Source organism: Typopeltis vanoorti, chromosome 14 (assembly GCF_054136105.1).
Source record: "Typopeltis vanoorti isolate ZY-2024b chromosome 14, IOZ_Tvanoo_1.0, whole genome shotgun sequence".
Taxonomy (NCBI): Eukaryota; Metazoa; Arthropoda; class Arachnida; order Uropygi; family Thelyphonidae; genus Typopeltis; species Typopeltis vanoorti.
Window position 1 is genome coordinate 103,326,659 of NC_143562.1, and position 19,525 is coordinate 103,346,183.

Below are 19,525 nucleotides of genomic sequence, written 5' to 3' on the forward strand. Positions count from 1 at the left end.
TGAGGATTGGACATTAGGTCAGAAGCCCTGGTGGGTTCTCCGCATTCCTTTTAAAGGTTATGTGGAGGTCTCCTCTCAGTTATACAGCTTTGACCCTTCTGAATTTTAAATAGCGGTAAGTTCAAATCATTTATTCTAGTAGTAAGACTTATACGTTGGTTAGACATAACTGGTAATTAATTTACGGAATTAACAACGCATATAAAGTAAATTAATTAAAGATAACTTTAATGAATCACTTCTATATTTCGGCAATGTCACATTGCCATCTTCAGGAACATAAAGATATGGTATGTGCACTAAGGAACTAACAAAGCAAATGAGGAAGAAAGTAAGAAACTAATTTTGTTCCTAAAGTCCTAATGGTGCCCTCTTGCGGGCTAATTTGGTAGTCTTGGCAGTTGGGCTGAAGTTCTCATAATGAAAGTCTCCCAAATTTGGGGCAGTTTCATGCACCCAAATTTGTTGAGGTTAGGAACGTTTTTTAGAGCTGCTGAAGATTCTTTGAATAATCTTTCGTATTTAAACTTGCTGCGATGGATTATTTTTGTTTTCTTCCAACGAATTTTATGGTGGGTATCTAAGGCATGGTCTGCCAGCCCAGAGCGGCTGTACTGGTGAAACCGGATGTAGTCTTGGTGTTCTGAAATCCTGATATTTGTTGTTCTGCCTGTTTGGCCAAAGTAGGACAATTTGCAGCTGCAAGGGACCTGGTATACACCAGGTAGGTCTAGGGGAAGTGGTTGGTCTTTGGTAGAGCGGATAAGGGATGCCAACTTTTTATATGGTCTGTAACAGGAAGTAAGGTCATATTTTTTGAGGATATTAGTTATTTTTTCAGAGGTGCCCTGGATGTAGGGGATAGTGATAGACTTGGTGTAGTCTTTATTGTGGAGGGGGGGAGGGGGGTTGTGGTTTACAGGTTTTAGTATTTTTTGGATTTTTTTGGGGTTATAGCCATTGGCTAACAAAGTGTTGAGGATGTGGTTTAGTTCCATAGTCAGGGCCTTGTCATCTGAGCAGATTAATTTTGCCCTGTTATATAGTGTTTTTATCACCCCATATTGTTGTAAGGGGGGTGGATTGCTGGTGAATGTATCTGCCAGTGTGGGTGGGTTTTCTGTAAACAGAGAAAACCAAAGATCCATCAAGCTGGCGGGTGATTAAAGTGTCTAGGAAGGGAGGGGGTGTTGTTTTCCTCTTTTTCTAAGGTGAACTGGACTCTGGGATGTTGGTTGTTTAAGTGTGTTAGGAAGGAGTGGAGTGTGTCTGAGCCATGTGGCCAAATGGCAAACACATCATCTACATAACGAAGCCAAATAGTGGGTTTTTGTGGGGCGGAGTTTAAGGCTTTCTCTTCAAATGTCTCCATAAAGAAATTGGCCAAGGGTGGGGAAAGTGGTGAACCCATGGCTGTCCCCTCTATCTGTTTGTAGAACTTTCCTTGCCAAACGAAATAGCCTGAGTTCATTGTGAACTGAAATAGGGCTGAGATATCGGGAGGAAACTTGGCTTGGATGAGCTCAAGGGTTTCTTTGAGTGGGACATTAGTGAATAGGGAGGAGACGTCAAATCCAAGCCAAGTTTCCTCCCGATATCTCAGCCCTATTTCAGTTCACAATGAACTCAGGCTATTTCGTTTGGCAAGGAAAGTTCTACAAACAGATAGAGGGGACAGCCATGGGTTCACCACTTTCCCCACCCTTGGCCAATTTCTTTATGGAGGCATTTGAAGAGAAAGCCTTAAACTCCACCCCACAAAAACCCACTATTTGGCTTCGTTATGTAGATGATGTGTTTGCCATTTGGCCACATGGCTCAGACACACTCCACTCCTTCCTAACACACTTAAACAACCAACATTCCAGAGTCCAGTTCACCTTAGAAAAAGAGGAAAACAACACCCTCCCCTTCCTAGACACTTTAATCACCCGCCAGCTTGATGGATCTTTGGTTTTCTCTGTTTACAGAAAACCCACCCACACTGGCAGATACATTCACCAGCAATTTCCCCCCCCCCCCCTCATAACAATATGGGGTGATAAAAACACTATATAACAGGGCAAAATTAATCTGCTCAGATGACAAGGCCTTGACTATGGAACTAAACCACATCCTCAACACTTTGTTAGCCAATGGCTATAACCCCAAAAAAATCCAAAAAATACTAAAACCTGTAAACCACAACCCCCCCTCCACAATAAAGACTACACCAAGTCTATCACTATCCCCTACATCCAGGGCACCTCTGAAAAAATAACTAATATCCTCAAAAAATATGACCTTACTTCCTGTTACAGACCATATAAAAGGTTGGCATCCCTTATCTGCTCTACCACAGACCAACCACTTCCCCTAGACCTACCTGGTGTATACCAGGTCCCTTGCAGCTGCAAATTGTCCTACTTTGGCCAAACAGGCAGAACAACAAATATCAGGATTTCAGAACACCAAGACTACATCCGGTTTCACCAGTACAGTAGCTCTGGGCTGGCAGACCATGCCTTAGATACCCACCATAAAATTCGTTGGAAGAAAACAAAAATAATCCATCGCAGCAAGTTTAAATACGAAAGATTATTCAAAGAATCTTCAGCAGCTCTAAAAAACGTTCCTAACCTCAACAAATTTGGGTGCATGAAACTGCCCCAAATTTGGGAGACTTTCATTATGAGAACTTCAGCCCAACTGCCAAGACTACCAAATTAGCCCGCAAGAGGGCACCATTAGGACTTTAGGAACAAAATTAGTTTCTTACTTTCTTCCTCATTTGCTTTGTTAGTTCCTTAGTGCACATACCATATCTTTATGTTCCTGAAGATGGCAATGTGACATTGCCGAAATATAGAAGTGATTCATTAAAGTGATCTTTAATCAAATCATTTAGGTAAGGTACAAAAAAGAACCAAGAGTTAAATAGTGTGAGGGATAAGGAAAAAGAACCAATACCTAAATCATATATCACTATTTAATTTTGATATTTTAGTAAAGTATGAATAAAGCATAGCTTGAAGTTTTGCGCCCTAGGCGGTTGCCTTGTTTGCCTAAATGGTAACACCAGCCCTTGGCCTGAGTCTAAAGAAAGAAGAGATTAGCTAGGGGGTCGGCTGTGTATGAGAATGATGGAATCCATATTGGTGATCGCTAATTAACTGATGAGTCTTCAGGTAGTGAAGAAGCTGGTTGTTGATAGCTTTCTCCATCACTTTTGAAGGTACCGAGGTGAGGGCAATGTGATGATAGTTAGATGGCTGGCATTTGTCTCTCCTTTTTTTTGGTTACAGGCTGGAAGTTAGCTTGCTTCCATGCTGTTGGGTAGATGCCAGTAGAATATGCAAGTTTATATAGATGATACATGATTGGCATCAATTCTGAAGCACAACTGGTTGAATACCATCTGGACCAGGAGCCTTCTCAATATTAGTGAGTTTTTATGATGTCCTTTTTGCAAAAGTTCAGAGGAGACATGCAGTGGGCAGTTTGTGGAAGTACATAAGGTGATTTGCTTTGGTTGTCCAGGCAGGAGTTGGAAGAAAAAACTGATCGCAAGAGGTCTGGTTTTTCTTTGGTTGAAGTTACCATAGTGTTATAGGTTATTATATCCTTTACATTGATTCCTTAAACAACATTAAAGAGTAATACTCATTGTATGTCAACAGTGTCACTCCTAAAAAAAAATGATAGGAGACATTACTTTCTTCAGTACATGTACTGAAGACCATTCCTAATATTTTAATTTGTTCTAAGATTTTTCATGTAATATGTTTTGCAGTCTTGCTTATAGCATTTATGGCTTGTAGATTAATGATAGCTATCACATCACTTGAGTTTCACTTTGAATCTTGGTAACAGGCATGCATATTAGTAGTCAATTTTTTAGAACATCTCTCTCTAGGTAACAGGAACACTTGCAAGCAAGAAAGGAAAATAAACTACTAAATTAATTTCTTTGCTCTCAGAAAAGTTTTGATATGCATCTTTCACTACTTCTCAAGTAGAAATTCTGAAGTTAATACTAAAGGATAGTATAACATATTAGGCCTTCATAGATTAGTGAGAATTTTATCTACTTAATGGAATGTAAGTGTTCCAATGAACAAAATGGTATCTGCAGTATTATTTTTGATTGGAAGTGTCTTTAGAACTGCTCAGTTAAATGTACTTCTATTGCCAGAGTGATTATCTTCATACCTATTTCAACAAAATGTAGGAAAGGTGTGTTAAGGAAACTTTCTTACTAGAAGAAGACATATATGCAAGTATATCAGTCAAGTGATATCTTTAACTTTTATTATATTGTAAAGAACTGAGATGATGAGAAAATGAAACCAAGAAGACAGGAAATTCTTATATAGTCAAGAAAAACTATAGAATGTTTAGTTGAATGCTGTGTTCTTGTTTTGTATAGTATTTGATGTTATTTTTCAGTACTGAATTTAACTGAGTCAGAGTGAAAGATGTGCATTTTTATTGAGCTCATGTTATGTAATTTTAGAATGACAGTTCAACAGTTTTCCTTCAAATTGGTATCTGTTATTTGCCATATCTTCAATATTGTATGATGTAAAATGTTTTAATGTGTAATAAGATTGAATTACATTCTAAGGTATATTTTGAGCATAATTTATCTTGTAGCAAAATCAGACAAGTATTCTGGAGGAAATCCATATTGTCCACGCCCTACACCATCATGGCAAAAAGAAATCAGCCATTTTCTTATCCAGTCTACTAAAGAGAATGATGATGATGAAAAGCCCTCTGAAAGTTTTTCTGGTAGTAATGATGATACTAACTCCTTAAGGTTGGTTGTATTTTTAATGGTGTCAGCATCATTTTAGTAGAACACATTATTTACTCAAAATCTCTATAAAAGGAAAGTTATTTTTGCAGTAATAATTGAACATCAGACTACTCTTAAATATCCTTAGTAATAGCAGTCATGTGGAGCCAGATAAAGATTAGGCACAACTGCTAATTTTGGAAAATTAATGTGTATTTGGGGAAACTTTTCCCACCCAAACCTTATTTTTCATCAAATTCCTGATGTTTAACCTCAGGATACTATGATAGTTCATTATTATTAATTTCCTTTTGACAGTTTTCCTTCAAATTAGTGTCTGTTATCCTCCATGACTTTAATGTTGTATGATGTAGTTCAATCTTCTAAGGCACTTTTAATTGCATCAATTTAGATAATCTTGGTCTTCCTCTGGGTATTTTTTCCTGCCATTCTGACAAAAAAAAAAAATAATAATAATAATTAACCTTTCCTCTCCCATTCTGTTCAAGTGATCACATCACCTCCGATTAGCTCACGCATTCCTGAATGCTAACAGTGTCAGATTTCTTCTTAATATCTTCATATTTAATGATTCTGCCCATTGATGCCATCTGTTGTGTCTATAGTCTTGGATAGCTGTGTTACGTCTAACCCAGCTCATACACCCATAAGTTAAAATTGGTTTAAATGCCATCTTATATACTACTCACATTCTCTTTTATTCCTTATAAACTTATTGCCTTTAATAGCCAACAATAGTGGCTTTATTTATTCTGTTATCTATTTTCATATTTAATTTGTTATTCTCCATTAAGAATTTTAGTGAAGATTGCATCAATCATCACTAAATGGAAGATGTTTGATGATTTTACATCAAATCACACTATTTAAATCCTTTCAATCCAAGGGTGGTGTCTGCTCTAACATACCCTGCCAGAGAGTACCTAACCTAGAATCACCCAACTTTGACCTTTGGTTGAAAATATCCCTCTCCCACTTGTCATATTCATCTGCTGTCTTTATCACTCTCCTAATACCACCAACCACTCCAAGCTCTTTAATTTCCTCTCCTTAAAATTTGATTTTTTTCTAGTCCTACTCTCATAACAGTGAAATCATCTTCCTAGGTGATTTTAATGTCCATAACACAAACTGGCTTTCCTCTTCCAGTTGCACAGATCCTGCAGGCAGAGATGCTGAAACACTTACCATCACTAACAACCTTACACAAATTGTTCACAAGCCGACCAGAATACCAGATAACCTGAACCACTCCCCAAATACACTAGATCTCTTCCTTGCCAATGACCCTTCCAAATATGCAGTGAATGTAGTGAGCCCCCTCCTAGGTAATTCTGACTACAACCTAGTGCTCATCTCCTCCCCCATGCAACAATGCTTACATAGTCACACCCACACAAGAGTAGTTTGGCATTATAACAGTGCCAAATGGGACAGCCTCAGAGACTACTATACTTCATTCTCATGGTTGGACTATTGTTTCCAGTTTTCCAATCCGAACGTATCACCAATGTAATCCTCACTGGCATAAAAACATACATTCCCCACACTACTCTGAACTGCCATCTCCTATCAAAAGATGTGCCAAGGCTGTACAAATGAAAAATCAGACATACCACAACTGGCTCAAATCAAGAACTCCATCCTCCTTCAATGCCTATACTTTTAGACCGAAACAGATGCAAGAAAATTATCAATGCTTCCAAAACAGAATTTGAACTGGCAAAAAGCAGGACACTTGCAGCCTGCCTGTCCAAACGGCAGTCAGGCCCTTTGGTCTCTTGCAAGAGCAATTGGTTGTAACGTTTGCTCTACACTATTCCCACCCCTATCATACCCAGATGGCTCAATTGCAACATCACCCACAGAAAAGGCTAATCTCCTGGCTTCACACTTTACCTCCAATGCATGCATAACTGACAATGGCAAATGCCACCCAGTCATTCCAACTGCCCAACATATAATAGCCCCTGTATCCTTTTGCCAGAAAGAGATCATAAAACCTGTTATCTAAATTAGACATAAAAAAAAAAAGGTTCCTGGCCCTGGTGGCATTCCTCCAATTGTCCTGAAGGTCTGTGCAGCAGAACTGACTCTTACTCCACTGGTATATATATCCCAAAGCCTGGAAATTGGCCTATATTCAACCTATTCCTAAAAAGGGTAACAAATTGCTGCCATCTAACTACCACCCTATCTCACTCGCCTAAGTTCTATCTAAAGTGATGGGAAAAAACCACCAATTCTCAACTCCTACTCTACTTCGAAGGTACCCAGCTATTAAGTGACCACCAGTACGGATTCCGTTGATGCCGATCAACAGGTGATCTGCTCTCGTATATCACCCATTTCTGGACAAATGCCATGGAGAAATTTGGCGAATCAAAGTGGTTGCACTTGATTTCTCTCAAGTCTTTGACTGGGTCTGGCACAAAGGCTTACTAAGCAAACTCCCATCGTTTGGACTGTCTCAGGACTTCTGCGGATGGATTGCCAGCTTTCTGTCTGGACGCACGCTATGTGTGATGGTAGATGGCTCCCTATCCTTTAACCCTATTCCTTCTGTATATCAATGACCTACTTCCATTGACCTCGAACCCAATACACAGTTTTGTAGATGACAGCACATTGCACTCCTCCCTTTCATTTGATAAATCTTACCCTACACAACTCACTTCAACCCACAAAACATCAACCACAAGTTCCCTTAATTCTGACCTCCAAGCCATCCTCCAATGGGACTCAGATAACCTCGTCAACTTCAACATTAATAAATCCCAGTTCTGTCTTTATTTCCCACAATAAGAACTTCTCCCCCCCCCCTCCGCCATATTATTTTTGATAACACTCAAATTCCCAGACAAGATGAGATTTCTCTTCTCGGAATTACCTCGGGACATCGGACCTCTCCTGGCATAAACACGTCACAACCATTGCATCCTCAGCTTCCAAACAACTAGCATTTCTCCTTTGCTCAAGATGTTACTTCACCTCTAAACAGCTGTTAACCTAATACAAATCACCCAGCTATTGAATACTGTTTTCATATTTGGAGTGGAGCTCCTTAAAGCTCCCTCAAAATGCTTGACTCAATACAGAGGAGAGCAATTAGACTGATAAATGACCCATTTCTTACCAACTCACTCCCCTCACTTTCACATAGTTTAGTCTCTGCAACTTGTATATTCTACAAATATATTTCCATGGAAAATGTTCATCTGAAACATCAATAATTCCCACACTCTGTATTAAGCCCATTGGAGCACGTACAGCTGTCACCCAGCATCCTTCACAGTACACCTTGAAACCCACAGAACAAGTTTCTTTTCCTCCTCCTTCATCCCTGCTACTGCTGTACTGTGGAACAGTCTTTCCTCTGATGCGTTTCCTGAAGAATACAATATACAGGCTTTTAAATTGGATGTCAACAAGTTTCTCCTTTCCCAACTCTCTACCCATATATGGTACTTTAGTACTGTATATGGGTAGCGAGTTGGGAAAGGAGAAACTTGTTGACATCCAATTTAAAATCAATTTAAAATGGCTGATCGATTTAGGTTGATCAGCCAACCTCTCATATGAGGACCAAACATTTAAAAAATAAGAAAAAAACATCCTATTTCTTCAGTTCTAATTATGATGACTTACAACTTAAATGTAGACTGTATGATTCTGTATAATGTTCTATTAACAGACACAGCAGACTATGGAGATAGTCTACTGTGTCTGTTAATTGCTTGTCAATCCCTTTTGACAGAGTGGGGTAAACCCTGTTAGTGCATCATTTAGCTTTCTATGCAACCAGTTTACTTGGCTCCTATTGAGCTTCATGTCAGAGGAAGATGATATTTTAATGTTATCTTATTTTTGAGAATTTCAGTCCATTTAATTCTGAAAGATAATTATATAACTTTCATGTGAAATGCATATATTAGTATGTGAATACTTAATACACAATCACAAACCTGTGGTTTAGGGATTCTACTATTATTGGCAGAGAGTTAACAGAGCTAATCTCAGGTGGTATGGGAACTACCACTTTCCATCCATACATGAGGCCAGCTGACTGATTTTCATTTGAAAAGCCCTGATAAAGGTTCTCTTTGCATCTTTTGATATTTTTCCAGGAGCATTTGTTTGCTCATATCATTGAATTCAAAATAGCACATAGAATAGAATGTTTGATTAACTATCCTTTTATCATTTTGTCAGCAAATTAAAGATCTCCCAAATCAGAAGACAAATTTGAATTAACAGAATACTATGTGGCATCAAAAAAAAAAAAAAAAAAAAAAAAAACCTGATAGGTAGTTGCTCAGTTAAATTCTAATTGAATTCAATTTTATTGTTTTTTAATTGCTGTTAGAATTCTTACTGGATATGTTTTAGGTATGGGTGAATAAAACTGAGTATCTTCAATTGGTTTTAAACAATTTGCTGAATGCAAAAATTTTAAAAAAAATAACAATAATGAAAAGCATTTTATGTATTCACAATTCCCAAATCTTGTTCATAAATTATTCTGCACATTCTTTTATAAAAATATATTTACATCAAAGAACTTGTTCTGCAACAATGGATAGATATTATCTTTCGATGCATCACATATACTGACTTCTCACAAATCAAAAGTGGTTTGGAGTTGAGAAGCGAGTACATTGTGTGCATGCTTAAAAAATGCTAGAATAAGAATAAGGCACCAGCATGAAGTCGGCAAATTAAAGATCTCCCAAATCAGAAGACAAATTTGAATTAACAGAATACTCTGTGGCATAAAAAAAAATGATAGATAGTTGCTCAGTTAAATTCTAATTGAATTCAATTTTATTATTTTTTAATTGCTGTTCGAATTCTTACTGGATATGGGTGGAAAAAACTGAGTATCTTCAGTTGGTTTTAAACATTTCAAAAAAAAAAAATCATTGTTTTTTTTTTTTGCTACAACTTTTAAGCTAGGTTTTTTCAATTGCCTATTCATAAACAGAATGACAGTGATGGATCATTATTGGAAATTGAGTGAGTTTATTATATAATCATGCATGAATAAAGTTATTAGAATGCATACAAACACAGAAGCTCCAGGTAAATTTTAATTAAAATACTTCAGGTGACTGATTGTCACCTGAAGTATTTTAATTAAAAATTGCTCTAGGTTTAGTGTTTAGAGTAAATAAAATTTTTACATGGTGTTCTATTCCTGTGCTTCGTTATCTTGGGTAATCATGAAAAGCAGCAGCGCTCAGTATCCAATAACATCAAATTATGTTGCTGTGAGCCCAAGCATCCCAGTCCATGGAAGAGTATGCTAGATTGGAATGTTCAGGCAAATAGTCATGTACTTTATTGAGAGAACACTACAATTGCTCACAACCTCCTAGGCTTTACAAGGAAAATGTAAAGGGTCTTATATCTAAGTCAGAAATGCCACAAGAGCAGTGAATGTCCTATATTCACTACAGTGAATCTCCTACATCCACCAAAACTACCACATCACCCCATAAAAAAAAAAAAAAGTAAATAAATGCAGGCATTTATGGCATTCATTGCTCTTATGGAATTTCTTATATGGGCCAGACAGGAAGGTCGGGAGAGATGTCCACATACCTGAACACACAAAAGACGTTGAAAAAAAGAAGAGAGCATAAATCAGGTCTGGCATTCCACACAACCACTAATGGGCATCAAGTACTCTGGCAACGAACAAAAATGTCATATACTGTTAATAACTGTTTCACAAGAAAATTTAAAGAAGCCCCACAAATGCTTAGGATCTCTACATAATGCAGTAAAAATCAAGGCTTGATTTTACATCAAGTATGATCTGCTTTCATCAGAAATTTAACTGCCACAGACCTAGGATATAACACATGTGATAGCAACAATTAGCAATGTTTCAACACACATACAGTAATGAATGTATCATAGTTTGTTAATTATTTAAGTTGTGAAGTTATAAAAAAAACATCTAATATGTGTAATTAATTGTTAATAGGCTTTTGTTGTGTAAAACTCGTGTACCATTATCCCTGATGATGATGTAAGTCTTACAGCATATAAAACTTGTCAGATTTTAATTGTTTACTCTTAATAAACTCTTTATATTACAATACCAAAAACTACCTACAGAACTGCTTAACCACAGAAACCTACGTGTGCATCAAGACAAACATCTACCCCAGGTACTATTACCAGCACAGTTGCTTAATTTAGTGAAGAATTTCATGCAAGAACAGGTGTCATTACAAAACTGAACTGAAGAAAAGGTTGGATGAGAATAAACAAAAACATTATTTAAATCGGGCATGGGCAACCTTTCCTAGTTCGGAGACCAAATTATTAAATAAATTAAAACAAGTTGCTACTTCATATTTCATTTATTTATAATATAATGAACGACATAATTTAATGTGAAGATTGGCCTTGTACTTCAACTACGAGACTATCGATATTGACGTTAATATTACTTAAGGATAATCGCATAGAATTTTCGAGGTTTTCGTTCGTTATTCTTGTCCAAATTTTTGGTTTATTGTTTAACCATTACTTAACTTTTAGTTAAGTATTGATTTAAAATTCTGGGTTAAAAAAATAATTAAATTTAACAAACAGGTAGAACTTAGTTTATTTCTTCAAATGTAACATTGCATGTTATGTTTATCCCTTGAAACAGAGGAGTAATCCAGAAACAGTTAGAATTACAGGAGATACTAGTTCTTATCAACAATATTTTTACAGGGAACTCAGAACCTTAAGATTTTGTTTCGTTGATAAAGACTAGTATCTGAATTGCTTTTGCAACTGTATTGCTTGTATACAACTGATTTTAAAAATTCTTTCTTAATTATGTTAATTGACTATTTATTTATTTATAGAAATGAAACTACTTCAGAAACAGAAAGCTTTGCCAAGAATGGAATGATTTCTGATGATGATTGACACTGCTTAAAGTACAGCTGGGGTGGAGGATGGGGTGGGGGGTTCATCCCATTGTAGTTTATCGTGATTTTGTAAATAGTCTTTTTAAATAAAGTATATTGAATAAGATATGTTCTTGTCTAACTTTTTTCCCAACTAAAATGGAGACAGTGCATTTTAGTTGCACTGCAATTGAGTAGGTTATCCTACCCTTTTCAGAATGATGTGGACAGGGACTTCCCAAATAAGAAAAAGGAAGGAAAAAAGTTATAGATTTGACATTGGTAAAATCACTGATGTAAGAAAAAAGCTAAAAGAACCTAGGTCTAGAGCAGGGGGGGTGTCAACTAATGTTTGCATAAGATCTACATTGTCCATACAGATATACCTGCGATCTACCTTTTTCAGAATTGGAGTATAAGGTATAAGATTTCTAATTTATGTTTAGACAAAGAAAAAATTATCATAATATTATTTATTATTATAATGCTTAAAGAATATTACAGTTTTTTAACTGCAATATTCTTTTAACACACTGATTAAAATAAACATTTCATTTTGAACTTCCTGATTAACCAGCATTACTTATTCTACACTGCAACGAGTTCACAATTTTCACGTAATTTGGTGTGTAATTAGTCAATGCATTTCTCAAACATGACTTCAAATGTTAATGTGGTACACTATTTTGACTTAATAATGTTCATTTGTGAAAACGCCGATTCGCACAAGTATGTCGAACCAAAACAAGCATAAATATTTTCCGCACATTTTCTTAAGTTGGGATACTTGCATTCCGGTAAATATTTCCAAAATCTCTCTTTGTGTGCCTTTTTGCTTTGACGTAAACATCATTTCTTACTGTTATTATTTCTTCTAGCATAACAATATGCATATCAAAAATAGAGGAAAGGTTTTCTGCTATTACTTCTGGCTTTACATTGGTATCAAATGGGAAAACTCATGAAGAGAATTACATTCTCAAGATTTTTGAAATCCTGAATGCGGTCGTCAAATTCTGCAATTACTTTCCGAATTTCACTGATATATTTATTTGCGTTGAAATTAGCAAAAGCAGAACTACTTAATTGTGCGGTCATATTCGGAAATTTACATTAATTGTTATTTTCAAGCTTCACTATCAGTTGAATCAATTTTTCTTTAAAAGCATTGATAGAACTAATCATATCAAAAATTTGTTTTTCCGGGACTCTGAAGTTCTAGGTTTAATTCATTTAATTTACTGGTTATGTCGGTCAAAAAAACTAAATCCAATAGCCAAATATCATCTTTTAACTGTTTGTATTCGTCGCCCCTGTCGGCAAGAAATTGTTTAATTTTTTTAATTAAATCCCTAAATATTTGAAGAAATTTGCCCTGACTTAATCTTATTTAACTCTCCTGGTGGGGATTTTCTCCTTGGTTGTTTCTGACCCTAGGTGACTTTGTAGGCATTGCCTACAAAGTGTTCTTGGTGAGATTTTTTACAGGGTAGTTTACCATTGCTCTCCCCACCCCCAATTTATCTGGATTCAGGACCAGCATATGACTGGGATGTATTCATGACTCCATGTGTGTTCATGGGGCCAGTTTGCCTGTTCTGGGGGGGGGGGTACGAAAAGCTAGAGTTTCCAGTTGAAAAGGCCTCCTACCTCTGTATGAGACCGGCTAACTCATCTTTTGTCAAAAGAGACCAGATAAAGGTTTCTCACATCAACGACAGGCATTAAACCCAGGTCTTTCTGAACAAAGGCCTTTGTCTATACCGACTGAGCTATGGAGACTCTTCATTACATTTCATAATATTCACATTTCCAGCAAAAATCAGTTTTCTCTTCTTGAGGGACTTGGCCTGCAGAGAACTTGGTGTTCTCTTTTGTTCAAAACATTTCTACTCACCTGCACAACTGACATTTTATAAATCCCAAATTTCCTCAACCTTAGAATACTCGTCTTACATTAGGAATGGTGTATTAAAAAAATCTAAGAATATTTCATCTAGAAGAGGGCAGTCTTTTTTTTTTTATTATTATTATTATTATTATTAGGTTCTTTTTATGGGTACTGCACAATGATGCCACCAGTTTCTTCTAATCATGTAAGCAACACAAGTAGCTGTTTATCATCATCCATACACAGTTCAGTCTAGAGTTAACAAACCAACATCTCATCCTCTTAGAAGCAGCTACATCATTTTCTCCAATGAATAAATCTTCTAGCTCTTCAAGAAATGCATTAAGATATCTCTTATTCTTTCTAATCACATGTCCTACACACCCGCCCACACAGCACTGTGGTGTTATAGGTTTATCTTATATGTGGGAGGGGATCCTAATATAAAGCATTTTGTCATTATTCTACAGTAGTACAACATATATTACAAAAATAGCTTATTTTACAAATTTCTTCAGTAATCTCACTGAATTTTTTATGGATAATTATGTGAGTGTAGAAACAGTGAATCTTTCTTACTGTCTTAAATGACAAAAAGAGCGCATGCATCTCTTATCAAACTAACAGGTTGTGAGTTCAGGTCTCGGTGTAGCATTGAGGTAGATAATTTTCATTGTTTAGAGTAATATCAACACCACCTTGCCTGCTGGTGATTTGAACTGGCTTGGAATCGTTATATATTTGGTCTCTAAGAGCAGGGTTACCAAATTATGTAATCTTTAGCCTACTCAGTACTAACGTATTTTAGGTTTACAACAATTTGTGGGCGAGATTTACATAGAAAAATGTAAGGAACAGTTATTTCAGTAATTACTAAAGTATATTTTACTATTTAGAGAAGGATTGTGTGAAGGACATGTGATTTAAATGTGTCGATGAAAAATAGCCAGCTGAAAGAAATTTCTATTCTATTATGCTAATATAGTTTTTTCCTTAAGTACTGTAGTTAAAACTAGGCTACCACAGTATTAAAATCTGAATCTTCATTTTATAATTAATATCCTTGGTATATAAATGAGACCTTATTTTATCTTGGAGCACACGATAACAGTCAATGATAACTGCAATCTTGTTGACAGGCTTAGGTGTTTGATGTTATTCATAACTTATTTTAACTGAATTAGAACACCAGAAACATGCTAAATTATAAAAGGAGGTTTATTAACTAGTTTATATTTCACTGGATTTCAAATCAGCATCTTCAGAGCAAATAAGTTGTAATGGACACAAAATCTAAAGTCCTAATTTGGCACTCTAATTTTGTATAAAAGAAGTCGACCTTAAGATGACTGTCTGCCAAATATTTGGCAGATTAATGCAGCCATACTCGTTAAGGTTAGGAGAATAGCCATTGCTGACTCTTAAAAACAGTTGAACAACTCTCTCTCCCTCTGTGTGTGTGTAAAACACACATTGGTTTTCTTCCACCAAATCCTGTGTGAAGGAATGTATAAAGCATGGTCTGTCAGTCCCGATTTGCTATAATAATGATAGTGAACATATTTCTTGTATTCCCAGAGATGGAAGGTAATGGATTTCCCTCTCTGTTCATAGTAGACTGTCAGTCACAGGAAACCTCATATGCTTCAGGATGCGCTAGAGAATAGTTTGTCCTTAGGAGAGTGGATCAGAGTTGCTAATTTGACATGTGGCGTGAAGATTATATTTTAATAGTACTTTGGCTGTCTTTTCTGATATCCTGGATAAATAGGAATAGTGTTTTGTTCTTGTGTACTTGAGGAGGGGGAAGTAGGGAGCCACGTAGTATGTTACCTATTTTGTAGGAGCTGTAGTCCTTCCAATTATAAAAAGCCAACAGACACTGGAAGGTATTGACATAAACAATTGCATCATTCAGTCTAATAGTACGGATGTGCTAAAAAACTAAATTCTATAACTCAGGTTTGCACCCTTTCCACAGAACTAGACTGTTTTTGCTATACTTTCTTGGGCAATGCTACAGCTCCTACAAAATAGATAAAATACTATGTTCCCTTTCCCAAACACATGAGAACAAAACGCCATTATTCCTATTTCTTATATCTGGGGTACATCAGAAAAGATAGCTGAAGTACTATTAAAATATAACCTTCACAATACATTAAAAATACATGTCAAATTAGATGTGATCTGCTCCTAAGCGCAAACCTCCATTCTCTAGCACATTCTGAAGTATATGAAGTTCCCTGTGACTGTCACTTAGCCTAATATGGAGAGAGACAGGAAGCTCCATTAACATGTCTTGGAGAACGTAAGAAATGCATTTGTTAAAATTATTATGGCAAGATAGGACACTGGAAAACCATTCTTTGAACATACAGAATTAGATGAAAGAAAACTATTGTGCTAAAGGTCAAAGAGGCCAATTTTAGAGTCAGCTATAGGCATGAAGCATTCGTCTAACTTGAATGAGTACGACTGCATTTCTGCTAAAAATTTGTGAGACAGTCATCTTAAGATCAATTCCTATGTAACTGTAATAACTTCTTTTGTCCTCTAATGTTGTATAAACTTATTTTATACAACAAATTAGGACTTGAGGTTTTGTCCATTATAATTTATATTTTTTTCACTTATTCATTGTTGCGCATAAACTGTAACATTGCTATATGGATTGGTGATTTGAAATTTATTAACTAGCTTATATTTGCAATATAAGCTAGTTAATAAACATAATTAACTTTTATATAATTTAGTGTTGTGATACCATTAGACTAAGTTATGAATGATAATCGCAGTATCCTAATAAATTATGTTCGCTGAAACTGTTAATAATGTATTGCTCAAGTAAAAAATATATCGAAATGTGATAGGAGTTATTGGCATGCATATTGTCATAATTGTGACACTGGCTCAGACATGGTATGCAGAAACTAAAATGCAAAATGGTGAGCCAAGTGTGGATATTGTACATAAAGTGTTAAAATAATTTCATAAAGATATGTCAACAAAGAAAGCAGTACTGTTGCTTTAAAAAAAAAAACGAAAGTGTAGTAAATTTTGAGGTTATTGGAATAGCCAACAGCTTTTAGCAAATGACCAAATATCCTCTTCATGGTGAAATGATTGGTGTGCTGACTAGGTTGATGTTGATGTATTTTGTTGAATCAGAAGGATACAAATTCTTTCTCCTGAGACACTTCTCTCAGTCCAAATTTTCTGTGGTTGCAGTCTCACCCCCTACTAAGAAAAAAAATACTTGTGCTTTGAGAAACACTTCACCTTATTTCAAGAGAAATCATCTGTTCCTTTCAATTCACCACCAAATTCTTACTTGTGGGGGAATACTGAACACATGCATGCTGGTCTACGTGGTTAGCCTAGTGGCTGTGCGCTTCACAACCATATGCCTGCAGAAAGAGTGTCCTAGGTTTGATTCCTGTCAGAGACGTGAGGAGCTGAAGGATCTTCCTCAGCCATAGCCAAGTTAGCCGGTTTTGGGCATGGAAAGTAGGGTTTTTCCCCTAGTTTATTCTGGGGTTTTTCATCCTGCAAAGCAGGCAAACTGGCATTGAGAATTCAACACTACTGACATAGGATGGATAGGGCTGAACACCTTATCCTGTGAACGGCTTGAGGTCCAATGATTAATAAACCCTTGACACTGCAAGGTAAAAGAGGGTAAAAAAGATGAGATGTGCATGCTGTGATCCAGTGACTTAATAATCTTCAGCTGAAAGACATCTAACAGGTGTAGTTAATAACATTTCTTTTCATCCAAAGAATATTTGTCAATCTGCATTGCCAATATAAAAAATACCTAAAGCATGTTGAAAGTTTTTCCATTAGGTTATACTATAAATTAAAGATGTTGGCCGAGTGGCTAGCATATCTGCTCTTCAGCCAGAAGGTTCGAATCCTGCCATGGCATGGATATTTGTGATTGTCTTTCTCGTTCATACAGGTGTATAAATACTCTCCCAAGATGGATTGAGTCACCATGGGAGAAGTAGACCCAAAAACCTCTCATAATGGGAGAGGTCTTTACCCGACAGTGGGGAATATATAGGCTTTTAAAAATATATATATACTTGTCTGAGCTTATTTTCGATTTGTTTGTTTTTAGAGAAAAACATGCTCAATTTTAAAGACTAAATATCATGAAAAATATCTGTTAGAGAGTAGGGAGCCGATGCTAAAACCTTACGTCACATACACCTCTATACAGTGGTGAGCTATAAGGGGCTTGTGCGAGCCCTTTGTTAAATTTTTCTCAAATTTGCTAGCCCCTTGTTCTTGTTTAATAATCTCGTAGAACTAGAAAATACCACCGCAGAATGTATACATGCTACTTTAAATTCATATGGATTTTCTGGTAACTATTTAAAAATTCATCTCATTGCATTTTGTTCTGATGGAGCTAGTGTAATGTTAGGAAACAAATCAGGTGTTGTAATCAGACTTCTACAAAGATTTCCTAACATTTTGATTTCGCATTGCGTTGCTCATCGTTTACAATTAGCATTAGACGATTCGATAAAAAAACATTAAAGAAATAAATCATTTTGAAATATTTATGGGTAAATTATATGCTTTTTATCATCAATCAGCGAGAATTAAATATGATTGCAAAAGACCTTGGTATCGAAATTTTAAAGATCGGCTGTGTGTTTGGACCATGATGAGCAGCTTGCAGTTTACGAACGGCTCTTGCTGTGTGGAAAAATTACCCAGCTTTATGCAAGCATTTTGCATAGAATGATTAATATAAGGGCTTTTTAAACCGACTTCTCAATTTGGAATTTTTACAAGATCTCGCATTAATGATTATTATCCTACAGGAATTATATCTATCAGAAGTCTACAAAGTCGCAATATAAGTATTATAGGAGCTAAGTTAGCCTTTTTTTTTTTTTTTTTGCTCGACAATGCAAGCCCTTTGTTAAAATTTCCATAGCTCAACACTGCTTCTATATAATTCTCACCCATAATGGAATATGTTTCATCCATATGGATGCAAATATCACAAACCAGTTTAGACAAGCTTATAAAAATTCAGAAAAATGCAGCTAGAATCATATGGACTAAAGAATACAACTCTTGGAAAAATAGCAGAGTTGGAATCCAACCTTGTTCCTTTAAAAATTAGGTGGAAAAAAATACTCAAAAAGAAACCGTAAAAATGCCGGCTTGGTTGGCCAAGTGATTAGTGTATTCACTCTCCAGCCATAAGGCCGCAGGTTCGAATCCTGCTATGGGTATGGATGTTTGTGATTGTGAAAATACTAGCGGTGGTGGTGAGCAGTAGATGCTGCGGTTTGCTGTAGTTGGTGGATTTGAGTGGTGGAGACGAAGAGCTGTAGAGTAGGTGCCATGTAATAATAATAATAAAAGAATGATTCTCCAGGACATGACTCACCAGTGGTATTCAGCAGAAAAACCAGGAGCTACCATCAACTCCAAGTTTAATCGCTCTGCTACTATCATGATCTCTTGCCTCAAGACTGGCCACAGAAAATCAATCAAGTTTAGCGATGGCATAAAAGTCTTCCCCATCTATAACATCGAGGAAGCATCACCACTGCATTTACTAACTTGATGTGAACTTTATAACAACCCAGAAAAGGTGCTATAGAATACATGAATTTGACCTCTATGATCTAGTGTAATAATACGATGGGATAATAATAAATGTCAAGAATATAATTTCTTGGCATATTTAATTTATAATATAACAAGTGGAAAAACTCGACATCTATCTCTAATACAGAATATTTCAGTAATAAGGTGACATATTTTGTATATGGAAATAAATATGACTTTGGTATCACTTCTGGGTCTGGCTACCATTGATGAGACCATAAAGGTCAAAACCAGTCTGAGTAGTGACCCTTCCCAAATTTGAATTATGGGATA

At 36.1% G+C, this 19,525-nt stretch overlaps 1 protein-coding gene across 1 annotated transcript in view; it reads left to right on the plus strand.

Annotated features, from left to right (window-relative positions):
• The window catches only part of LOC150099812 (uncharacterized), a 31,837-nt gene extending 19,992 nt beyond the window's left edge, over positions 1-11,845 (plus strand). The window contains exons 3-4 of the mRNA XM_090404220.1: positions 4,636-4,801; positions 11,674-11,845. Of these exons, the coding sequence (XP_090260346.1) occupies positions 4,636-4,801; positions 11,674-11,737 (230 nt within the window). The 3' untranslated portion in view covers positions 11,738-11,845. The remainder of the gene's footprint in view (positions 1-4,635; positions 4,802-11,673) is intronic.
• Positions 11,846-19,525: the final 7,680 nt, after the last annotated feature.